Source organism: Erpetoichthys calabaricus, chromosome 8 (genome assembly GCF_900747795.2).
Source record: "Erpetoichthys calabaricus chromosome 8, fErpCal1.3, whole genome shotgun sequence".
Lineage (NCBI taxonomy): Eukaryota > Metazoa > Chordata > Cladistia > Polypteriformes > Polypteridae > Erpetoichthys > Erpetoichthys calabaricus.
This window is the reverse complement of record NC_041401.2, coordinates 168266973-168288583: the sequence shown is the minus strand read 5'-3', so window position 1 is coordinate 168288583 and position 21611 is coordinate 168266973. Positions and strand designations below refer to the sequence as shown.

The following is a 21611-nucleotide window of genomic DNA, read 5'->3' as shown; positions in this document are numbered from 1 at the left end:
GAACTGCCTAAATCCACGTGTGCAAAACCTGTAGAGACTTACTAAATAAGACGTGACGCTGTAATTGCTCCCAAAGCGGTTTCTACAAAATACTGAATAAAGGGTCTGAATACTTAGATGGATGAAACATTTCAGTTTTTAATTTTTAAGAAATCTCCAAACCTTTCTGAAAATGTGTTTTTGTCATTATGGATTGTTTAGTGAAGGGGACTGAATACTTTCTGAGTCCACTGTATCGTGCCCTTTAAATACCCAATGAACACCGTCTAGTACTGACAGTTTGTCATAAAAAAAGCTGCTCATTTTTGCCTGAGAAAGTCCACATTCACAGGTCTTAGACACAGGACACTCTGTTCATGTTAGTGGGCAGTTTGACGTTAGCTGGTTAACATTCAAATTTAACACGGTATAGGCAATGGAGTTGCCTTTGTAAATGTGAGTTTACATATCAGTGGTCTCATCCTCGTGATCCCAGCTTAGATGAGATATCACCGATGGGTGTAGACACTTGGGCCGCTCCTCTCTGCCTTTCATATGGTCATCCAAGGATGGGCTTTTCAAGATTCTGGAAAATGCAGGGGAGCTGTTGTGCGAGGTGCTGGCATTGTTCTTTCTGCACATCAACTCCTTAAACCTCTCCCGAAAGCGGGTGGAAAGCAGATTGTAGATGATGGGGTTGACCGCTGAACTAAGATAAAAGAAGACCCCTGAGAGGACATGGACATACTGGAAAACAGCATGCATGAAGTCTGTCCAACTTGTGATGAAGCTCCAGAGTAGGCGATCGATGTGGAATGGAGCCCAGCAGATGGCAAAAACCACCACAACCACACCTGCCAATGACAAAGTAAAAGGCGGGCATCAATTGGTTTGTAAAATTGGAGACACTGATAACATGAGGATAAAAACAAGTGAAACAATTGGGCAATGATTTATACAGTACGTTGAGTCACCTATTAATCCAACACTCATTTTAGAAATATGGGGACAACTGGAGCACACTTATAACAACAACAGAAAACGTGCAAACTCAATATAGATGTTGACCTTACCAGAGCTGTGAGGCAGCATTACTAATCACTGGTCCATATCACTTGGATAGAAATCTATGAACTCAAACACTCAAGGGATCAATTTTGTTCAGTCTGACTGGCTTTTACATTGTGGAGTTGCAGGGAAAGAGTAAGGCGTTCGTTTTCTAAACCAGCTATCCAGTTCAGGATCATGAAGAGGTGGAACCCATCACTGGATTCAGTACCAGACATTTCCTGGTTGCAGTCACATACACACTTACACACACTCAGACACACACATAGGGCCAATGAATCCAACATATATATCTTGCAGGCGTGGAAGGAAACTCTCAATAAAAATCTACCCACCTTCTGGACTGAGTACTGAACCCAGATCTCTAAATCTTTGAGGCAGCAACTGTAACCACAGTGATACTTTGCTGCCCTTCAAGGAAAAACTAATACATGTCCTTGATAATATCTGTACAAATTTCTGTACAAGCTTCGTTCTCACACTGCAAAGCCTGTTATGAGTGGTCAACTAATGGACAGCATGATGGATGCGTGAGTGGAAAGTACTCAGCTAAGTTGCCTGTTCTGAATAAAATACCTTGTATTGTTCATTACAGAACACACTGAAATGCATAAACAAACATAGGCATAAACTTGAGCAAATTTGTGCTAAGAATTAATCTGCTTTCAAGCTATAGCCAAGAACCAACAACAGAACAAAGTTCAGTGAAAAGTGAAAAACTATTTTTGTGATTATACCTCATCTCTGCATCTTAATTCTTTTAGCATGCAGTAAAGTTGTGTAAGTGAATGGAAAGACATAACATTTTCCTTAAGCAATAGTCATTATGATCATCTTCTTGTTTTGCTTCTTAAGGCCTGGGTCATAATACAGGAACAAGCACAGCATTTAGTTGGATAGTATGTGATTCACTGTGTCACCAACACTCTAATGATGAATCATTCTGATCATAAAATGCTGGTGACTACAACTGGGGGAACTCTGGGAGGAATAGACTTCTATTAGCATTTTCCATTTGTGGACACAACAAGCTGGACCTGCTGTATCCAAAGGTTAATGACTTTAAATGTAAACCTGTGGCACAACTGGGCAGGTCTGACTACATCTTACTGCCACCTATGAGCTTGTATTTGATGACAGCAACTCTCTTATTATCCAAGCCAGAAGTGCTTGTGTAGTTTTACAGTGCTGTATTTTATTATAATGTTCTGGTCTTTCATATCTATCTATCTATCTATCTATCTATCTATCTATCTATCTATCTATCTATCTATCTATCTATCTATCTATCTATCTATCTATCTATTTTATAACACTCTTTTGTGGTTACATTTGTCACTACATATTAATTGATGCTTAATCAGTGTGGCTATAACTTTTAGCAGCACCCCTTTGATGACAGCAACTGGCCTTGAAAGAGGTCAGCATGAAATACGTGCTGAATTAATGACTGAAGCACACTTTGCTAAAATGAGAGATGGCTGAAATATATTATGATCACAAGATTTTTTTTCCAAAGACTGTGCCATTAGGGCTGTCTTCAAGAAGGCCACTCTTTGCCGTTCATTCCCATTTAATTATTTTGGTCATTAAATTAAAGATCAGAAAATGTGGAAGTTTTAAGCGTAATGCATCGATTCATTTAGTATGGTTTTAATAGGAAGCACACCTTAAAAAGCTGTGTTCTACCAGGTAGTCACCATGGAAACACTTTGAAATAAGTACACCAGGACTGATACGAAAATAATGAATTTCAGGGAAGACTGCAAAGGCACCACTCAGCATTTAATTGGCACTAAAGTAGTTGATTAGTTCATTGCAGTACTTTCTATTTATCCGAGATGATGTCTAATCTGGATAGGAAACCTGCATCAGTTTTTCGTTTCCTTCTCCTGTGATTAATGTGTATTGAGATAATTTGATTAGGATTTGGTTTGTGATTTAATAATTTACCTTCTCTAAATGAAGTCAATTGATACAATTGCATTATTTCTGCCATTGCGTTTATTGTTATAGATGATGGCAATGCCATTTTCCTACTAAAATATAAAGCATTTTCATGTATGCTTTTAGAATTATAAAGTGCCCTGACTAAAAAAAGTAAAATCTTTCACAATACACAAAGCAAATAAAGATAATCAAATAGGGACCAACAGTAAACAGAACGGGGAATGCTCTTTAGAGGTCTCTCCTTGGACTGTTGCCCTTGTTAATTTGTATTAAAGACATAAATCCAGATTTAGTTAGTAAACTGTTGAAATCTGTAGATAACAGTAAAATTGGAAAGATATAATATAAATTTCAGGAGATGTAAACAGTCTGGGTGAAAAGCGCTACAAGCATTCATTTTAATTATGAATGCAAGTCAGGCAATGCTGACCTACAAGAGGCAACCCTAAAAAAAAAGGATTTACAAGACAAGAGAGCAGAACATTACAGTCTTATCATTCAGCAGTGCACAGAGGCTGTTAAAAAGGCACATAAAATTGTAGGTTATGATGCAAAAACTGGTGAATGTAAATCAAGGAACTGTTCTGCCAAGAAGAAACAATTAAGAAAATGTAGGCATATCGCAACATTCAAGTGCGTTCCGAGACTTGGTTAGCTGCATTTTTTATTTTCTAGTCAAATCATTAAAACGTTTGGTTTTTGTAACAGTGAGTCATTTTCAAAAATAACAGTGATAATACTGTATGTCATGTTATTTTCCAACCCGCTTGTTGCTGCGTTTATACCAAGTTATCAAAGCTCTGCAGCTTTAAGTATGCATCATAGGACAGTTCTGGCAATAGTGTGATGCGTGTTTAAATAATTCCACAGACCAAATATCTTCATTCAGTCACACAAAAATAGAGAAAAAACTGATATTAAAGAAAAGAAAACTTCTGGTGTAAAGAAGGTTCTGTTTAAGGCTTATTTATCTTGTTTCATTTCTCTAAGTTTGATCATACAGTGGTACTTTAGGCACGTTAAACATTTCCTATTTGCAAACATATCTGACTGTTCATGCCAGTCCATGATTGGACTATTTCTTAACTGGCTTCATTAACTCTATAGAAAAATATTTTCTTAAAGTTGATGATCTACATACATTCAAAGAGAATCATAAGCATGTATGAAAATAAGCAGTGTATTCTAATGCACACTAGTATAGTAAGGGTTTAATCACAAAAAAGTCTGTGCCTGTATATTTTATTATTTTTCTCCTTGCAGCTTCAAACCACCAATATCTTGCTGCTAAGTTTAACACTTCAGTCAAAGACACTGTGTATTTTGAGAGAGCTAAACAGGCCATTGTTTTAAGAAATGTAGCTGCTGTGATTTTAACTATAAGAGAAAGCCAAATACAAGGTGAGACACAAAAATAACCAGATTGGTAAAAAAAGTATATTTATTGATGAATTACAGCATTCTAAAAATTGTCACCTTCTATATACTCCCCCTCTCGATCTCTGCACCACTAAATATGTATCTTCCATTGATTGAAACAGTGCTGGAAGTCTTCTTGCTTGAGGCTCTTCAACAGGCTTGCCGTTTCTGTCTTCACTTTATCTGTTGAAGAAAAATGTGTTCCCTTCTGATCACTTTTGATTTTCAGAAACCAAGTAAAAATCACAGAGAGCTAAATTGGGTGAATAGAGAGGATGATCGAGGACAGGAATGTGTCTATGATTCACATCCACCCTACCACCAGACGGTTTTCCAGGAAAGCCCCAAGCCCTGTCTAGTTATTTGTGTGTCTCATCTCATAGCCCACTTACTTTCACTTTCAGCAGCTAGGCCTCTGCCTCCCTGTCTGCCGTTTTGGACAATAACATGAGGTGATGATAATATACGGAAAGTGTGTTTTATAAGAAACAGCGCCATTGTCTTAGATGTGCAGCTTCCTAGACCTTTAGCCTTGTGCAACATGAAACTATTCATTTGAGTGGCCCAGTATCTTATGTGTGGGTCCGCCTGATTCTGACCTACAGGAGGGAATCAATCGATAAACAGGTCTCAGATACCTGGACAGGGTAAGGAGTAATGTTGGAAAGTTTCAGTGAGATGATGGAGATAAGGTCAGGTGATGAGCATTAGGTAATGGTGGTAGGAGCTTAGTAGGTTCATAGTCAAGGCCTGCCAAGTGGGCGTGATGAGCAGGACAAAGCACTGTTCTCATTAGGTTGGAAATATTGGTGGAGGTATGGTCAAAGTTACAAGATGATTGGGAGTCAAATGAAGATGAGTAATGGGTACTATAATAAGAAATGTAATAAAAATATGGTTTTCCCATCCTTGGGTGCTTAATTCATCTGAACTGGGACCACGTGTGCATCACGAAATAAAACTTGATTCTGCTGCCTGCCCTGAGACTCCAAGTGCCTTCTTGGGGCAGAGGGTTACCGTGCCTGCCTGCTTCAACACTTTCTGTATACAGATATAGCTAAGAAAGTTCTATTTCATATAATCAGTGAGGGACATCAATTTAGGTTACATCCTAAAGGCTACATATTACAGGCGTATAAAAGATTATACCATATTCTAAGTAACAATAAGAAACTGGTATTCTGTTATTGAAATTAAGCAATTCTAACATGAACATTAAACATTCTAAGACTGGCTCTTACACTGCTTAATCCAGGCCAGGGTCCTTGGGGGGTCTTTAGCCTATCCCAGCTAGAATAGGACGTAAAGCAGAAACAAATCTCAGACAGGGCACCAGTCCATTGCATGGCAAACACTCACACACCAAACACATACACGTAGCATCACTAATTCATTTAACATAGACAAGGGAAGAACCTGCAAACTCCATACATGAAGGTCTCGGGACACAAACCCTGGTCTCCTTACTACAAGGCAGCAGCACAACCACTTTGCCACTGTGCCACCCACAGTGATAATAGAATCTAATTAATTACATGTATTAGTAGTGTACATAAAATATGCTTTAACAATAGAATCCCTGAAGCCGATGAAAAAACTTGTAATCCCGGCCCACCTGAAATTCTTTTGCACCTCTCCATCAGCGTCTTTTGTTTTGTAAATATGTCGATCTGCACTGGCAGCAAGCAGACCGCTGTCCCATCCTCCCTACGGACAGAGCTCAACTTGGGCAAAAAGTTCTCCCAGCTCAAGGCTCTTTATCTGCGTGTGAGCTGCCTGGAGTCGAATAGGGTAAATAATATATCGTTATTTGGAACACATGCATTTCATGTGTGTTCAGTGTCTACAACGATCGATGTAAGTATAGGATGACAGGAAATGAAAGAAATGTTGAACACATACCTAAAACACAAACTTTTTTCATGTTTTAGTTCTAACAACAAAATTTTGACATGAAGTGCATAATGTGTAAACACTGAAGCCCAAATATCAAATAGATAGATAGATAGATAGATAGATAGATAGATAGATAGATAGATAGATAGATAGATAGATAGATAGATAGATAGATAGATAGATAGATAGATAGATAGATAGATAGATAGATAGATACTTTATTAATCCCAATGGGAAATTCACATTCTTCAGCAGCAGCATACTGATACAATAAATAATATTAAATTAAAGAATGATAATAAATGCAGGTGAAAAACAGACAATAACTATGTATAATGTTAAATGTTAACGTTTACCCCCCCGGATGGAATTAAAGAGTCGCATAGTTTGGGGGAGGAACGATCTCCTCAATCTGTCAGTGGAGCAGGACAGTGACAGCAGTCTGTCGCTGAAGCTGCTCTTCTGGCTGGATAAACACTTTCACAAAAAATACACGTATAACAAAACAAGTGTGCTTTTATTCAAGAATATAACCGAAGAAAAAGAAATCAGGTTAGGTTACGATACTGACATGGCTACTTGGGCGGAGAACTGCTGACTCATAATCAAGGGGTTGTGGGTTTGATTCTGGCCGTTTCCCAGAATTAACTTTTTGAGTAGTAAGCTGCTCTTATTGTTACTATTATACAATAAAACATATATTTGATTTGAGTCTGTAACAGCCGGTGTAAATGTATGGTACTTGTAAAGGTTAGCATTTTTTTTATTGAGTTTTATTCTCTCAGTCACTTTCACACTCCCCCCATTCTGACACTGCTGTTTTCAAATAAAGATGTGCTATAACAGAGGTGAACTCAGATGAGGATGGATGAGGAAGGCATGCCAAGCTCACCAAGGTATCGTGCAAAGTTCTGTTTGTGATTATGTTTTGTGATGGTCTTTATATAAAAAACATTTATATATTACTTATTTAAAAGCCACATCGAATGTTATTTACCTGTGCTTGATCAACATGGGCATACTCACAAAGTACATGTGTAATGCCACGAAAAGTGCGGCAGCAGCTTCCACCTGCAGCTATAGACTCTTCAGTATGCGAGCAACTCTCCACGCTAGTGTTTAGATCTGACGGTGTATGTGCTCAAAAAAAGAAGTCTGACTGGATTCTTGAACCACCTTTCGCATACTGAAGTGTCAGCATGTCTCTTTCTTTCAGGTATGTAATGGGAACCACAGCATAGAGAGAAGTGTGCGCATTGCAACAGGTACACATGTCGTAAATGTAGGAAGGACAATTTTGCGTGTGTGAACTGTTAACATTTGAATTTGATGATTGCATATATCGCTGAACTTACTGCTCTGTACTATTCTTTCCTCTGCATGTCCTGGAGTACAAAAGAAACAGCATACAGCAACATGGAGACTGGCAAAATCGGAAAAATAACCAAAAAAAAAACACGTGGTCACTGATTACAAGCGCAAGATGTTATGCGAATGAATATGAATAATATGAATAATGTTGCATCCGTGCCACAGTGTTGTCTGAAATGTACTATACAGGTCATAAAATGAATAATTCCAAATATCATATATACCTATATCTCTGTATTTTTTTTTTTTTTACATCATAGACCATAAAGTTCATACTAATTCAGCGTTAGCAGGAACACTCAATAAAACTGAATAAAAGGCAGATTCATCAGCATTTGTGTGTCAGCTTTTATCCCTCCAGATCAGAGAATGTCCAGTTCCATTGCCTCAAAACACCTCTCACATCTACAGTTATTCCCAGTTTCAAAAAAAAATTATCAGCGTCAGATCCCTGGGTGCGGGGGCAGTAGTATGTATCATGATCATGACTGAGAGAATAAAAGTGAAAATAAAACAGTAACTTTCACAAGTAGTATAAATGTACACTGTCTGTTACGGACACAAACCAAATGTATGTGTGTACTGTATAATATTAACAATAACAGCAGCTCACTACTGAAAAGGCAAATATAGGAGGCAGTCAGGATCAAACTGGGGACTCTTGATTACAAGTCAGCAAATCTTACCTCTACGCCACAGAAGCTGTTGTTTTTTCCTTGAACCTTTTGTGAAAGTGTGTATTTGATCTTTGGACTTCAGACTTCACACATTACATAGTTTATGCCAACATTTTGTCATTTACTACTAAAATATGAAAAACGTTTCTGTTTTAACAATGTGTTTACACAGATTATTGTAAAAACGGAACACACATGAAATGCATTTGTTCCAAATAACGATCTATTATCTCCACTCTAAAACTCCAGCACTTCACTCCCAGATAATCAATCAAGGCATGAGCTGGGAGAACTTTGTGCATGTTCTGCAGCTGTGGGGGGATGGAATAGTAGGCTGCTTGCTGCTTGTCTTTATCGGCACATTTACAGGACAAAAGATGTTGACGGAGAGGTGCGAATGGATTTAAGGTGGGCCGGATCTACGAGTTTTTTCGTAGGCTCTGGTAATTCTAGTGTTAAGTTTACAGATGATACCAAGCTAGGTTGATTAGCAGATAATCTGGAATTCAATACATCATTACAGAGGGACTTGGACAGCATACAGGCTTAGCCAGATTTGTGGCAGATTAAATTTAATGTGAGTAAATATAAAGAATTACATGTAGAAAGTAAACATGTTAAGTTTGAATATATAATGGGAGATCTGGAAATGGAAACCTTATGAGAAGGATTTAAGAGTTGTATTGGACTCGACACTATCAACTGCCAAGACAGTCCTCAGGAGCCATTAAGAAGGCTAACAGAATGTGAGGTTATATAGCGCCCTGATGTGTGGAGTACAAGTTCAAGGAGGTTCTGCTCAAGTTTTTTAATGCACTGGTGAGGCCTCATCTGGAGTACTGAGTACAGGTTTGGTCTTCTGGCATCAAAAAGGACATAGCAGCACTAGAAAAAGTCCAGAGAAGAGCAACTAGGCAGATTCCAGGACTAAAGGGGGTGAATTATGAGGAAAGATTAAAAGACCAATTTGAGCAAAAGAAGATTATAGAGATGACATGATTGAAGTGCATAAAATTATGAAAGGAATTAGTAAAGTGGAATGAGACTGTTCCTTTAAAATGTATTAATCAAGAACATGGGGACACAGTTGGAAACTTGTTAAGGGTAAATTTTGCACAAACGTTAGTTTTTCTTTACACAGAGAACCACAGACACATGGAATAAGCTACCAAGCAGTATGGTAGACAGCAGAAATTTTGGGACTTTCAAAACTCGACTTGATGTTATTTGGAAGAATTAATTAGATAGGGCTGACGAGCTTTGTTGGCCTGAATGGCCTGTTGTCATCTAGATTGTTCTAATATTCTAATATTCTATTTTTTTATATCTAGTCTATCTGCATCCTGTCTTATATGTCAACATATACTGTAAATGCAACTACAATATTTCTTTAATCCTTGTGTTTATCAATAAATTGTATTATTCTGTTTCTTAAAATTAATGTGCGTCAGTTACCTTGATATACAGTATGTCTAAAGGCTCGAGATCCGCCTTCTACAACAGAGAAAGGTAAGGTCAATAGAATAGGAGCATTGCTGAATGCAAGACTGATAATTAATTAACCAAGTTCATATGAATTTTTCCAGTGTGAAACCTTAAAGATTGTAAATTACAGTACAAATTACAGCCACAATGTGCAAGAAGCCAAGAGAGAGAGACAGAGAAGCATCTGGACAATGAAAGACAAAATGCACTGAGCCTTGTCCTGCATGTGCTAGTGAAGCTCTCCAGTGATCAATGAAGGAATTGGGACAAAGAATTATTCCAAAGTCAACAGGAACAAACCATAAGCACATATAATTTAATTCTGAAAATTATTGTCGGTAACTTGGTAGTTAGGGTAAAGCTGGCAAATGCATTAACATATATATTTCTTTTTTCTTTGTGTTTTCTTAGCTGAAGATGAAAGCCTATATTAAAGATAAATACAGTAGACCCCCGCGAAATCGCGGTTCAGAGTTCGCAGCCTCAGTCATTCGCAGATTTTTCCTTATAACCTATCTAATAATTGCTAGCGAAAACCACAAATATCCTCCGCAATTTTTATGGTTTTTATCATGGCAATACTGCACTGTAAAGAGAACAGGAAGCAACTGCAGAGGAAAATGTGACTTGAGATGGCGAAAGTAACCAATAGAATTTGAAACTGCAACTCCCAGCAGTCCCTGCAGTGGCTCTGATTGGTTTTCTGCTGAGGGTGCTGGTGCTGTTGGGGTCAAAGGATGTCAGCGTGACTTTTAAAAAGGGGGCTGATGACCAAAAGCAAAAAAAAAGTTTTTGTAATTTGTGTTACAAGTACCTGTCTGTCTGCCTTCTGTTGGGTTACCTGTACTTATTCATTTTGTCCTGGATCGTTTCATGCATTTGGATTGTCTGCCATCTGCCTGTGTACATGATGACTGTAAGTGGATTCATGGCCATCCTGCAAAGAAAGGAGTGCTCCTGAACCCATCCACCCGTCTTCACCTTTTTCAGGAACTAGTGGTAGGACTATCTTTACATTCCCATTCAACGTGCAGATCTCTGGACTATCTATTTTCATCATTACATTTCATCCGTTTTTCATGAACGCTTTTCATAATTTACTTTGTGTGTTTCGTTTGTGCTTTGTTGTATTTAATGTGTAATCGCCGTAAGGGGAACAAGGGGTGGTATCGCTGTTTTTATTTATTTCATTTGTTTTCATTACATTTTTTATTTGGTGTTTGATTACCGGTTGTTTCCTTAAGAGAGGTATTAGCTCTCTGGAAATGTGTTCTTTTTCAATTGCGGCGTTTTAATAACCTGAATTTAAATAAAAAAAAAATATATATATTATCCCACCCAGCATGCAAAATGACAGTTACAAGCTTACACGACAAGTTAGGATAATTCTAGCTCTTTATTGATGGTTTTACGCGGCATTACAAACGGGAAGCTTATGGCAGACATGTCAAGCCTGTGGGTAGCCTGACCTATGCAGCCTGCCATCTATTGTTGCCACGCTGAAAGGATTTTAGCCGGACAGAAGACATAATCTTCTGCTCGGTCTTGGACGGAAGACATACTCTTCCGCCCGGAAGCTTCAAAGTGTTGGCCGTAGGTGTCCATCCTTATATTCAGTTGCTCCATGTGCAGGCTCTTGGCTCCGATCCAAACAAGGACAGGAAGGATTCCAGTCCCACCTTCAAAAAATACAGGAATAGCACAATGCCCATATACAGTTCCCATTCTCCCAACAAGGAAAGGTTTCTGTGCTGACAGAAGACAGAAATATACACTAGTCTGTCTTTAGGCTGACTATTCAATTCTCCAGTTGTCTGTGGCTATCTAGTCCTGTGCTTGGCTCGGCAATTCTAAATACTGAAGCTGTGCCCCTGTGTACCTATACTTGGTCTGCCTGTATGAATGAATCCATAACAGTGGGCACAGAGAACGGTGACATTAAATAAAAACATAGTATAACACCGGTTTGCTTTGTTTTTGTCTGTTTTTGTGAGTGCGTGGGGGGTCGGGCCAAGGCTGGGTGCATCCTTGGAATCTCCACCATAAAAATAAATACAGTGATCTCTCGCTATATCGCGCTTCGCCTTTCGCGGCTTCACTCCATCGCGGATTTTATATGTAAGCATATTTAAATATATATCGCGGATTTTTCGCTGCTTCATGGGTTTCTGCGGACAATGGGTCTTTTAATTTCTGGTACATGCTTCCTCAGTTGGTTTGCCCAGTTGATTTCATACAAGCGACGCTTTTGGCAGATGGCTGAGAAGCTACCCAGCTTACTTTCTCTCTCTCTCTCTCTCTCTCTTGCACTGACGTAGGGGGGTGTGAGCAGGGGGGCTGTTCACACACCTAGACGATAGGGACGTTGCTACCTTCTGTGTGCAGCTGCTTCCTGAAGGACATGCTGCACGGTGCTTCGCATACTTAAAAGCTCAAAGGGCACGTATTGATTTTTGACTTTGTTTTTTCTCTGGCTCTCTCTCTCTCACTGCTCCTGACGGAGGGGGTGTGAGCTGCCGCCTTCAACAGCTTTGTGCCGCGTGCTTCGCATACTTAAAAGCCAAACAGCCCTATTGATTTGTTTGCTTTCCTCTGTCTTTCTGACAGACTCTGCTCCTGACGCGCACTCCTTTGAAGAGGAAAATATGTTTGCATTCTTCTAATTGTGAGACGGAACTGTCATCTCTGTCTTGTCATGGAGCACAGTTTAAACTTTTGAAAAAGAGACAAATGTTTGTTTGCAGTGTTTGAATAACGTTCCTGTCTCTCTACAACCTCCTGTGTTTCTGCGCAAATCTGTGACCCAAGCATGACAATATAAAAATAACCATATAAACATATGGTTTCTACTTCGCGGATTTTCTTATTTCGCAGGTGGCTCTGGAACGCAACCCCCGCGATGGAGGAGGGATTACTGTAAATCACCATCTTCTCAACGGTGTGAATCTTAGTGGCACTGGACTGCTACAGCATTATTCATTTTTCCTTGCTGCTGATTGACTGTGATGCATTCCAGGCTGAGTGTTCTTGTGTTTTCCGTTTTGTTCCTCTTAACCCTTAAACCGCCACAACCGGCTATAGTTGTTTCTCAGTGCCATTTGCGAGCATGCAGGAGCTGATCAGTCAGTGCCGTACATTCGTTGAGCATCCAGCTCATGGCCACTGCCAACCCCTTGTGAGCAGGGGGCTGAACGTACCCCTAGAAGACACGGACGCTCCCCAAAAAACCCCTCTTAAAAAATGGCGATAGACTACTTTCACATTGCTCCCTTACTTGCTGGGCTTACTTGCGCCTGCTATGTCACGTGATATACTTCTCGCGTAATGTTACGCATACTTAAAAGCCTGAACAGCACCTGTCCTTTTTGGCTGATTGCTTTGTTTTTCTCTCCTCCCCAGACATCCTCTGCTCCTGTTGTGGGTCCCGCTCCCGTTGTGCTCCCCTATTATGTTTGCCTATTCTTTTAATCGAGAACTAACTGCATACTGAGATTGTTTTACTTCTGAAAGAGACATGTTTGTTTGAAATGTTTGAATAAAGTTCCTGTCTGTACAATCTCCTGTGTTTCTGTGCAATTCTGTGACCGAAGCGTGACACCCTGCAGCACTGCAGCCTTACTGTCCCTGGGATTGAGCCGCTGCACTACAGCCTGCCAGCATCAGCGCTTACCTCTGTGTGCTTGAGTGCAGTGTCACGCACGCGTGCATGGGGAGTCGCAGAACGACCCGAGTAGTAGCGCGAAATCCGAAAGCCATACGGGACGGACGGGCAACTAACCTTTTTCTCTTTGTTTCCTAGAAAGAAAGAAACGGCGACACCCTGAACCGTCCCCCGTTCCTCCACTTCCGCATCTTCCTTCCCTCTGATGACGTCAGGATCCCAGAATACACCACAACTCACTACCCAGCATTCCTCTGTTTAATTCCGGTCCCCTCTATAAATGTTCCCCCATCAAGCCATATTGTTGTTCAGCAGTTGGCAATTGATTGTACTCTGGACTGTATAACTTTGACTTGCAACTTCTTTACAGTATACGGGGCCGGAAACCCCAAACCTTTATGTGCAGTTGTGTCTTTTCTTTTACAGTGGCATAGTCCCGCACGTACCGGGAGTGTTGCGGACCACGGGAGGTCCGCTGTTGGACTTTTTGTTGTTTCAGGGGCAGCTCGGGAGTGCGGCGGCAGCTAGGAGAGCTGCCGGGAAGGAGATGCTGCACACACAACAGCCGCAGCAGCCGCGGAGCTGCCCAGAAGGTAAGTGGGGCCGACCCCGTGAAGCTCCGGACGCCAGCGGGGCTGGGTCTGCCCTTTTTCCATGGGCAGATTCGAACCATTACGGCATCCCAAAATAAAAGGAGGAAGCGGCTTGGGGAAGCCAGTTCCTCCGATACGCGAGAACACGCAGCTGGGTGCGCGCGTTCCTGGAAGGGCCGTCCTCTGCCGAGGCAGAGGAAAACCCCGCAGGCTGGGAGGCGAGACAAATGAGTGCCCCAGTTGACAGTCCAGTGGCGGGGGTCACAGAACTCTCGGGCCGGGAGCCTGAGAGTAAAAGTTGCAGGGCGCCGGACGGAGCAGAGAGCGTTGGCCCGAGCAGAGAAAAGATGCACAGAGGCACCGCATCAGGGCAACGTTTCTGCCCCTTGTTTTTCCTTTTTTTTGTAGGGGATTGGGCCCTGGGCTGACTCTGATGGACCTGCCACAGGGGAACATCCGCCCTCACGGGACTGGCCCCGTCGGGTTTCAGCGTGGAGGGGAGTATTGTGGCAAGTGGCCGGGTGTGGTCCGCAGCCGCCTGCCTATTTAAGGAGCCGCCTCCCTGCAATCAAAGCTGGAGTCGGGTGAGGAGGTGGACAAGGTTAGAGGAGGCAGCAGGAGAGGCCTTGAGTGTTGTTTGGAAGAGAGAAGAGACGGCTGTGAAGAGCCAGGACTTTGGGTGACGGTTGGGGTTTGTGTGGTGCACTTAAGACTTGTAAATACTTTGTATAAATAAACGTGTGGTGATGGCTTCAGATGTGTCTGCCTGCCTGTGTCCGGGAGCACCCTTTCACAGCAGCCAGTTCAAGCGCAGTTGGCTTGGTGATTTACTGAATTTCATCCATTGCGCCAGTTGCACCTTGTACATATTGTTCCAGTAGTTTTTTAAATAGTTTTTACAGTTCATTAGCAGTGTGTAAAAGGATTAGTGTTGCAGTAATTGTGATGCTCTTTGCATGAAAAAAAATGTGTTCCATTAAAATTTCACTTTTTCTTTGTGAATTGTGACATTTACTTAAAGTGCAGCAAAAAAAGTATTTGGCGTCCAGGGATGCATTAACCCCAAAGTATGCGGCAGTTTAAGAGTTAAATCCCCAAGATGCCACCAAAACGTCCTGCACCTTCTAAGGCTTCTGGCAATGAAAACTCGCTTGCATGAATTACAGTACATATAGTGATAACATCGGTATTTTACATTTTAGCACTGCGGGTGGCATATCAGTACAGTACTGTACAGTATGCAGGTTTAACTTACATTTTTTTTTAGGTAATGTATGTATTTAATGTATTAAATTCAAGTGTTTTGGGGGCATATTTAGGATTTAAACTATAAAAATGGGAATTTTTTTTAACCACATCCAAAATTTATGGTTTTTCACAGTTCGCGGGTGCTCTAGGAACGTAACCCATGCAAATTTTGAGGGTGTATTGTATATAGCTATTTTAAGTTCTTCCTAAATTCAGCAGGAAAATTCAGTGATGCATCTCTCCCACGCAGAGTAAGAGTAAGCAAATGCAGGCAATCTGTGAACAAATTAATACTGCCATCAAAGTGCTGGCACTAGAAACTTTATAACTAGCTAAGACCTTATCTATCTAGTTGGCTGAAAGACCAAAATTTTGACAAGAACTTTGAAAAGTCTGTCTTAAATGAATAACATTTCTTGGTATAACTGTGTAAATAACAACTAAAGAAAGAGAATTCATAAGTGTTGTGCCTTTTTCTGAAGAACAGAAGATCAACTAAGCTAACATCCATGTATGCTTTAAGTTGTCCGTTATTGTCTTGTGTCTGTATATACTTGCCTATATCCATCTTCTGTTATTCTTATGTTATGAATAAACGGTACAGTTTTGCTTATTGCAGCAAGAGTGTTTTAGTTATTTGCTGAAAAATAATTTATAACTTCACCCAAAACACAACCACAGAAAGTTAAAGTTGATTTGTGCAGATTCGAGTAGAATGTGAAACAGAGATCTCCTGTACTCTATGAACTACACACACTGACTCAGAGAAATCCAAAATGCAAATTCATAAAAAGTAGAAAATGGTGAAGCGATGTGTGAACAAAAGCACATGCAATGAGACTCGTGCTGTAATTATACATCCTATTTCCTTCTCTGCCATTTTTTTTGTTTACATTTTATTTACAATAATTACGCATGTACTTATATATATATACAGTATATATATATACAGTAATCCCTCCTCCATCGCGGGAGTTGCGTTCCAGAGCCACCCGCGAAATAAGAAAATCTGCGAAGTAGAAACCATATGTTTATATGGTTATTTTTATATTGTCATGCTTGGGTCACAGATTTGCGCAGAAACACAGGAGGTTGTAGAGAGACAGGAACGTTATTCAAACACTGCAAACAAACATTTGTCTCTTTTTCAAAAGTTTAAACTGTGCTCCATGACAAGACAGAGATGACAGTTCTGTCTCACAATTAAAAGAATGCAAACATATCTTCCTCTTCAAAGGAGTGCGTGTCAGGAGCACAGAATGTCACATAGATAGAGAAAACAATCTCTAGCAAACAAATCAATAGGGCTGTTTGGCTTTTAAGTATGCGAAGCACCGCCGGTACAAAGATCAGAGAAAGTCAGCGCAAGAGAGAGAGAGAGAAAAGTAACCAGCAAAAAATCCGCGGTATATATTTAAATATGCTTACATATAAAATCCGGGATAGAGTGAAGCCGCGAAAGGCGAAGCGCGATATAGCGAGGGATCACTGTATATATATATATATATATATATATATATATATATATATATTTGCAGTTGGAGATCCACAAAGGGAGAAAAAACGAATCACGTATCATAAAATGGTTTTATTCCTGAGCTTTCAACCCCTATCAGGGGTCTTCATCAGAGGATAATGCTTAGACTTACAAGAATCAAAGGCAATATATAGCAACACATTCAGTATGGAGAGGGAGGGGGGGGGATGGGATGGGTGGGTGGAGGTGACTAAGTCAGTATGATCAGGGGGGGGGGGGGGTTGTATAGTTTAATCATTGTTTATATGTCCGTTTTAAGTTGGCATATGCTGGGTTTATGTCCAAGTGTCTGTTGATGGCATTTTCATCTGATAGCCAAGACTCGGCCAACTCTCTGGCGCTTTTTGTACTGGCCTTAAATTTTACTTTTACGTTGTCCCAGTTGAATGTGTGTCCTGTCGATTTAGTATGTGCATATATCAATGATAGTGCGTCCTTTCTTCTGACGGCGTTGCGATGTTCCTGTACACGTGTTGAGATTTTTTTTGACGTTTGTCCTATGTATACAGCTGAGCAAGAATTGAATGGAATACTATAAACTGCGTTTCGTGTTTCGGCTGTCGATTGGTTGAAAGCTCAGGAATAAAACTATTTTATGATACGTGATTCGTTTTTTCTCCCTTTGTGGATCTCCAACTGCAAATATGCAAACCGTATCACAGACCTTCTCTTCCATATATATATATATATATATATATATACGTATATATATTTATATATATATATATATATATATATATATATATGTGTGTGTGTGTGTGTGTGTGTGTGTGTGTGTGTGTGTGTGTGAATGGGGGTGCAGAGGCCTGGAAAGGGATTTGAGAAAGAGAGCAAACTATTTCTAATCTATCCTCTTAATCCTTACAATTGTAAGTGCCAACATAACCATAGGCTGCCTGGCAATAACTCCTGGAAAAATTGGAAATTAAGGTCAAAGTTATCTTATGTAATAATGTACTATATTAAATTAAGACTGCAAAATGTCAATAAAAGTTCAGAAGGAGTGTCTCCATGACTAAACGGTTAACTTTGTTAGCTGGAATGTTAAAGGTCTCAATCAAGAGTTAAAGAAAAAGAAAGTATTGTCTCATGTAACAGGTCTAATCGCTAAAATAGTGTTTTTACAAGAGACCCACTTATTAAGCAAGGATCAGTTTCGGTTGCACAGAGATTTGACTGGCCAAATATTCCAATCCAGCTATACAAAGAAAACTAGAGGTGTGGGAATTCTTATACATTGAACAATTTCATTTGTAGTATTAGATGTAGTATCTGATTCTGATGGGCAATATGTGATCATCATGGGTAATTTATTTAACTGTAAAGTGACTTTGATAAATATCTATACACCCAATGTGGATGATAGGGACTTCATCCAAAACATATTTGCATCCATTTTTAAAATGAATACTCATAAAATTATAATGGCTGGTGAAAATTAATTGTGTTTTAAATCCAGACATAGATAGGTCTCCTACCAAAGAGGTGATGACATCTAACACTGCAAAAACAATTACACAGTTTGTAATTGATCACAATTTATCAGACCCCTGAAGATTTCTAAACCTAAACTCAAGAGCATTTTCCTTCTTCTCACCAGTACATCAGTGTTACTGAAGAATTGATTATTTCTTATAGATAACAATTTCTTGCCCATGATTAAATCTTGCAGGTATGATGCTATTGTTATCCTCAACCATGCCCCTTTGATCATGGAGCTCAAATGATTATGCCCCACATACTCATCTCGCAGCTGGTATCTTAACCCACTTTTATTAGCAGACGAGAACTGTACAGAGTTCATATCCAAGCCAATCAATTTTTTTTAGAGACAAATACATGCTCAGAGGTCTCTGCAGGAATACTCTGGGAAACTCTGGAGGCTTTCTTAAGAGGACAGATTATTTCATATTTTTCCCACAAAGATAAATTGGAAACCAAGAAGGCATCAGAGCTAATCAGTGAAGTTACCAGAATAGATCAAGAACATGCCAGGTGTCCAAATGAGGCACTTCAAAGGAAAAGGCAGGCTCTGCATACAAACCTCAACCTCTTGGCAACTAAAGAAACAGAACAACTCATTTTTAAATCACGACCTCATTACAATGAACACGGAGAGAAGGCTAATAAGATCTTAGCTTAGCAAATCCACAAGCAGGAAGTTCGCAATGCAATCCCAGTAATTACCAACACAGATGGAGATAAAATCATTGATCATAAAAATATAATGCAGACATTTAGAGACTACTGTAAGTCCTTACTTTCTACTCAGTTTAAAGAAGATAAAGTAAATGGTATTTCTGTTTGTTGCTTAGTGTAATGGGCTAGAAATCAGTGTTTTAAAGGAAAGGCAAATTTCCTGGAAAATTCAGTTACAGGTTATTGTTGATGGCTATCTACAGGACATAAATATTTACCTGTCTTGCAAAAGGGTCACCTTCTTTGAATAATCAGACTGCTTTGATTAGTATCTCATCCACATACAGAACTGCCTGCTTCCTTTGAAAATGAATGTGTTCTGGGAACATTGGTTTCCAATCAGGTATTTCTTGATAGCTGACAACAATACTATTGTTGAACCAAAGTAAATGTGTTTACACTATTGTTCCACAGAGGAAATTGGCATGTACAATTGTTTAACTGATTATCATGTTGACCTAAACAGAGATTGAAGCATTTATATACAGTATCTCTGGGTAAATGAGAATAAAGAACATAGAAGTATAGCCTGAGACTCATGACTGCTGCCTGCTTCTTTTATGCTTATACCACCATATCACTGTGGATACACCCTGTAGCAACAGTGGCTTGAACCTGGCCCAGGTTCCCCTAGGCCAGAGGCTGGTAACACACACAGCCTGTAGCAGTTGTATATTCTGTAAATGCAGCAGGGTACTACTGAAGTCAAGAAATGGACTCTATCATATTTTGCTCAATTGCTGCTTTCAAATAACTAAATGCTAGAGTGAGAGGGTAACAACCAACTTCATCTAAAGAAGCAGACTTTGTCAAAAATTTCTGAAGGGAGAGACAGCCCATGTCATATGAGGTCTGTGGAAGCACAGGTTTTTTTTGTAAAAGCAGTGCACTTGGACCCTGGAGAGGTAGATGTGTGCGGGTTAGCATGGCAGAGTGGCTCTGGAAGTTGATGTGAAGATTGGCTGGCTGTGCATCCACGGCTTGCAACACTCGTTGGGTAATCTGAAGAGATGGAAGCAGACAGATGCCCTGGGCTGACAGGTGACTGGTAGGAGAGAACCCGAAGTCTCTGAAGAGCACTGCACTGTTTTACACTTTGGGTTTTTGAACCAGTGACTGTTGAAAATGAAAGCACTACTGCACTTTTGTACCACCTCTTGTTGGTTTTTTGTGTCCACTTTGCTTGTCTCATCCCGGTCATGACTATAAATGGTGGAATATGGCAGCTGCAGTCAACCTGGACCATACTGTAACACCATGAAACAGGGAAGCTGTGAGTAAATATGTACCTGGGCTATAGTTTTTCATTTTGTGTTGTGCTCATACTTTAAAAGTAAACATGCAAGAGCTTATTTTAGTTTATAGTATAATCCCAAGTGGCAAGTCAGGACTGTAATGGTGTTTGCACTTACTGATTTTGTACAAATATTTCTAGGGATTGTTAATAAGTGAAATTAGTGCTTTAACAATTTTTTCACCATTCTTGTGATGGCTTTTATGTAATTTTTGCTCACAATCTTGCTTGTGTTGCAAAAATGTATAGATGTAAATTTTTTTAGCTTTCAGTAAAAGCTAATATTGTGTTTTCTTTCTAACGTAGTGTGTCTATGTAACTCTTTTTGGATGCCTTCACATAAAATGCAAGCAAAATGACACCTTTTATTGGCTAACTAGAAAGATTACAATATGCAAGCTTTCGAGGCAACTCAGGCCCCTTCTTCAGGCAAGATGTAATGTTGATTACATCTTGCCTGAAGAAGGGGCCTGAGTTGCCTCGAAAGCTTGCATATTGTAATCTTTTTAGTTAGCCAATAAAAGGTGTCATTTTGCTTGGCTTTTCTCTACATTCATAATGGCTAACACGGTACAACACCCTAGTACTACATAAAATGCAAGAAGCACTTACTGTGATAGCCACATCTGTCTATCTGTCTGTCCATCTCCATGAAGCAACCCGACCCCACGTTGACCAATTTCATTGAAATCTAACCCACTTTTTCTACAAAGAAATTTTGTTAAGATAGTTCAATTTTCTTGGAGATAACTCGAACAGATCATGCTATCCAAAGTTTTAAAAATTCAAAATCTCCCTTTGAAAAGTACTGGCAAATCTACAAACTTGTCTATCTTAAAAAAGAGAAACATTTAGTGCACCTTTCACTACAAATTTGTTTGCTGTTTCAATATCATCTCAATAGCAGTTACAGCAACTTGTATATTTTGTGTATTTTCCTCTTTTACTTGTATGCCAGCTGCTCGGATTCCCAATGCAATGCCAGGAAAGAACAAGCGCACTGAAACAGCTCACAGAGCAGCACCCATCTCCTGCTGCTTTAGGTAAGCTAAACATACAAGCACAAAAAATGTAATTTCTCTAGAAATGAATAGAAGAGGAATGCAGTCATGTAAGTATATGCAATACTGAATTGACTGAACTAATATTATCTGCAGAATGACACTAGTATGTTAGAATCACTTCCGGTTTGAGTGAACGCTGGCGGGACTGGTCGCCGCTGCTCGCTGGTAAC

At 39.8% G+C, this 21611-nt stretch overlaps 1 protein-coding gene across 1 annotated transcript in view; it reads right to left on the bottom strand.

The window, feature by feature from the left end:
• Positions 1-219: 219 nt before the first annotated feature.
• Positions 220-21611, bottom strand: part of nmur3 (neuromedin U receptor 3) — a 94376-nt gene continuing 72984 nt past the window's right edge. Inside the window, exon 3 of the mRNA XM_028808280.2 lies at positions 220-833. Coding sequence (XP_028664113.2) covers positions 442-833 — 392 coding nt within the window. The 3' untranslated portion in view covers positions 220-441. The remainder of the gene's footprint in view (positions 834-21611) is intronic.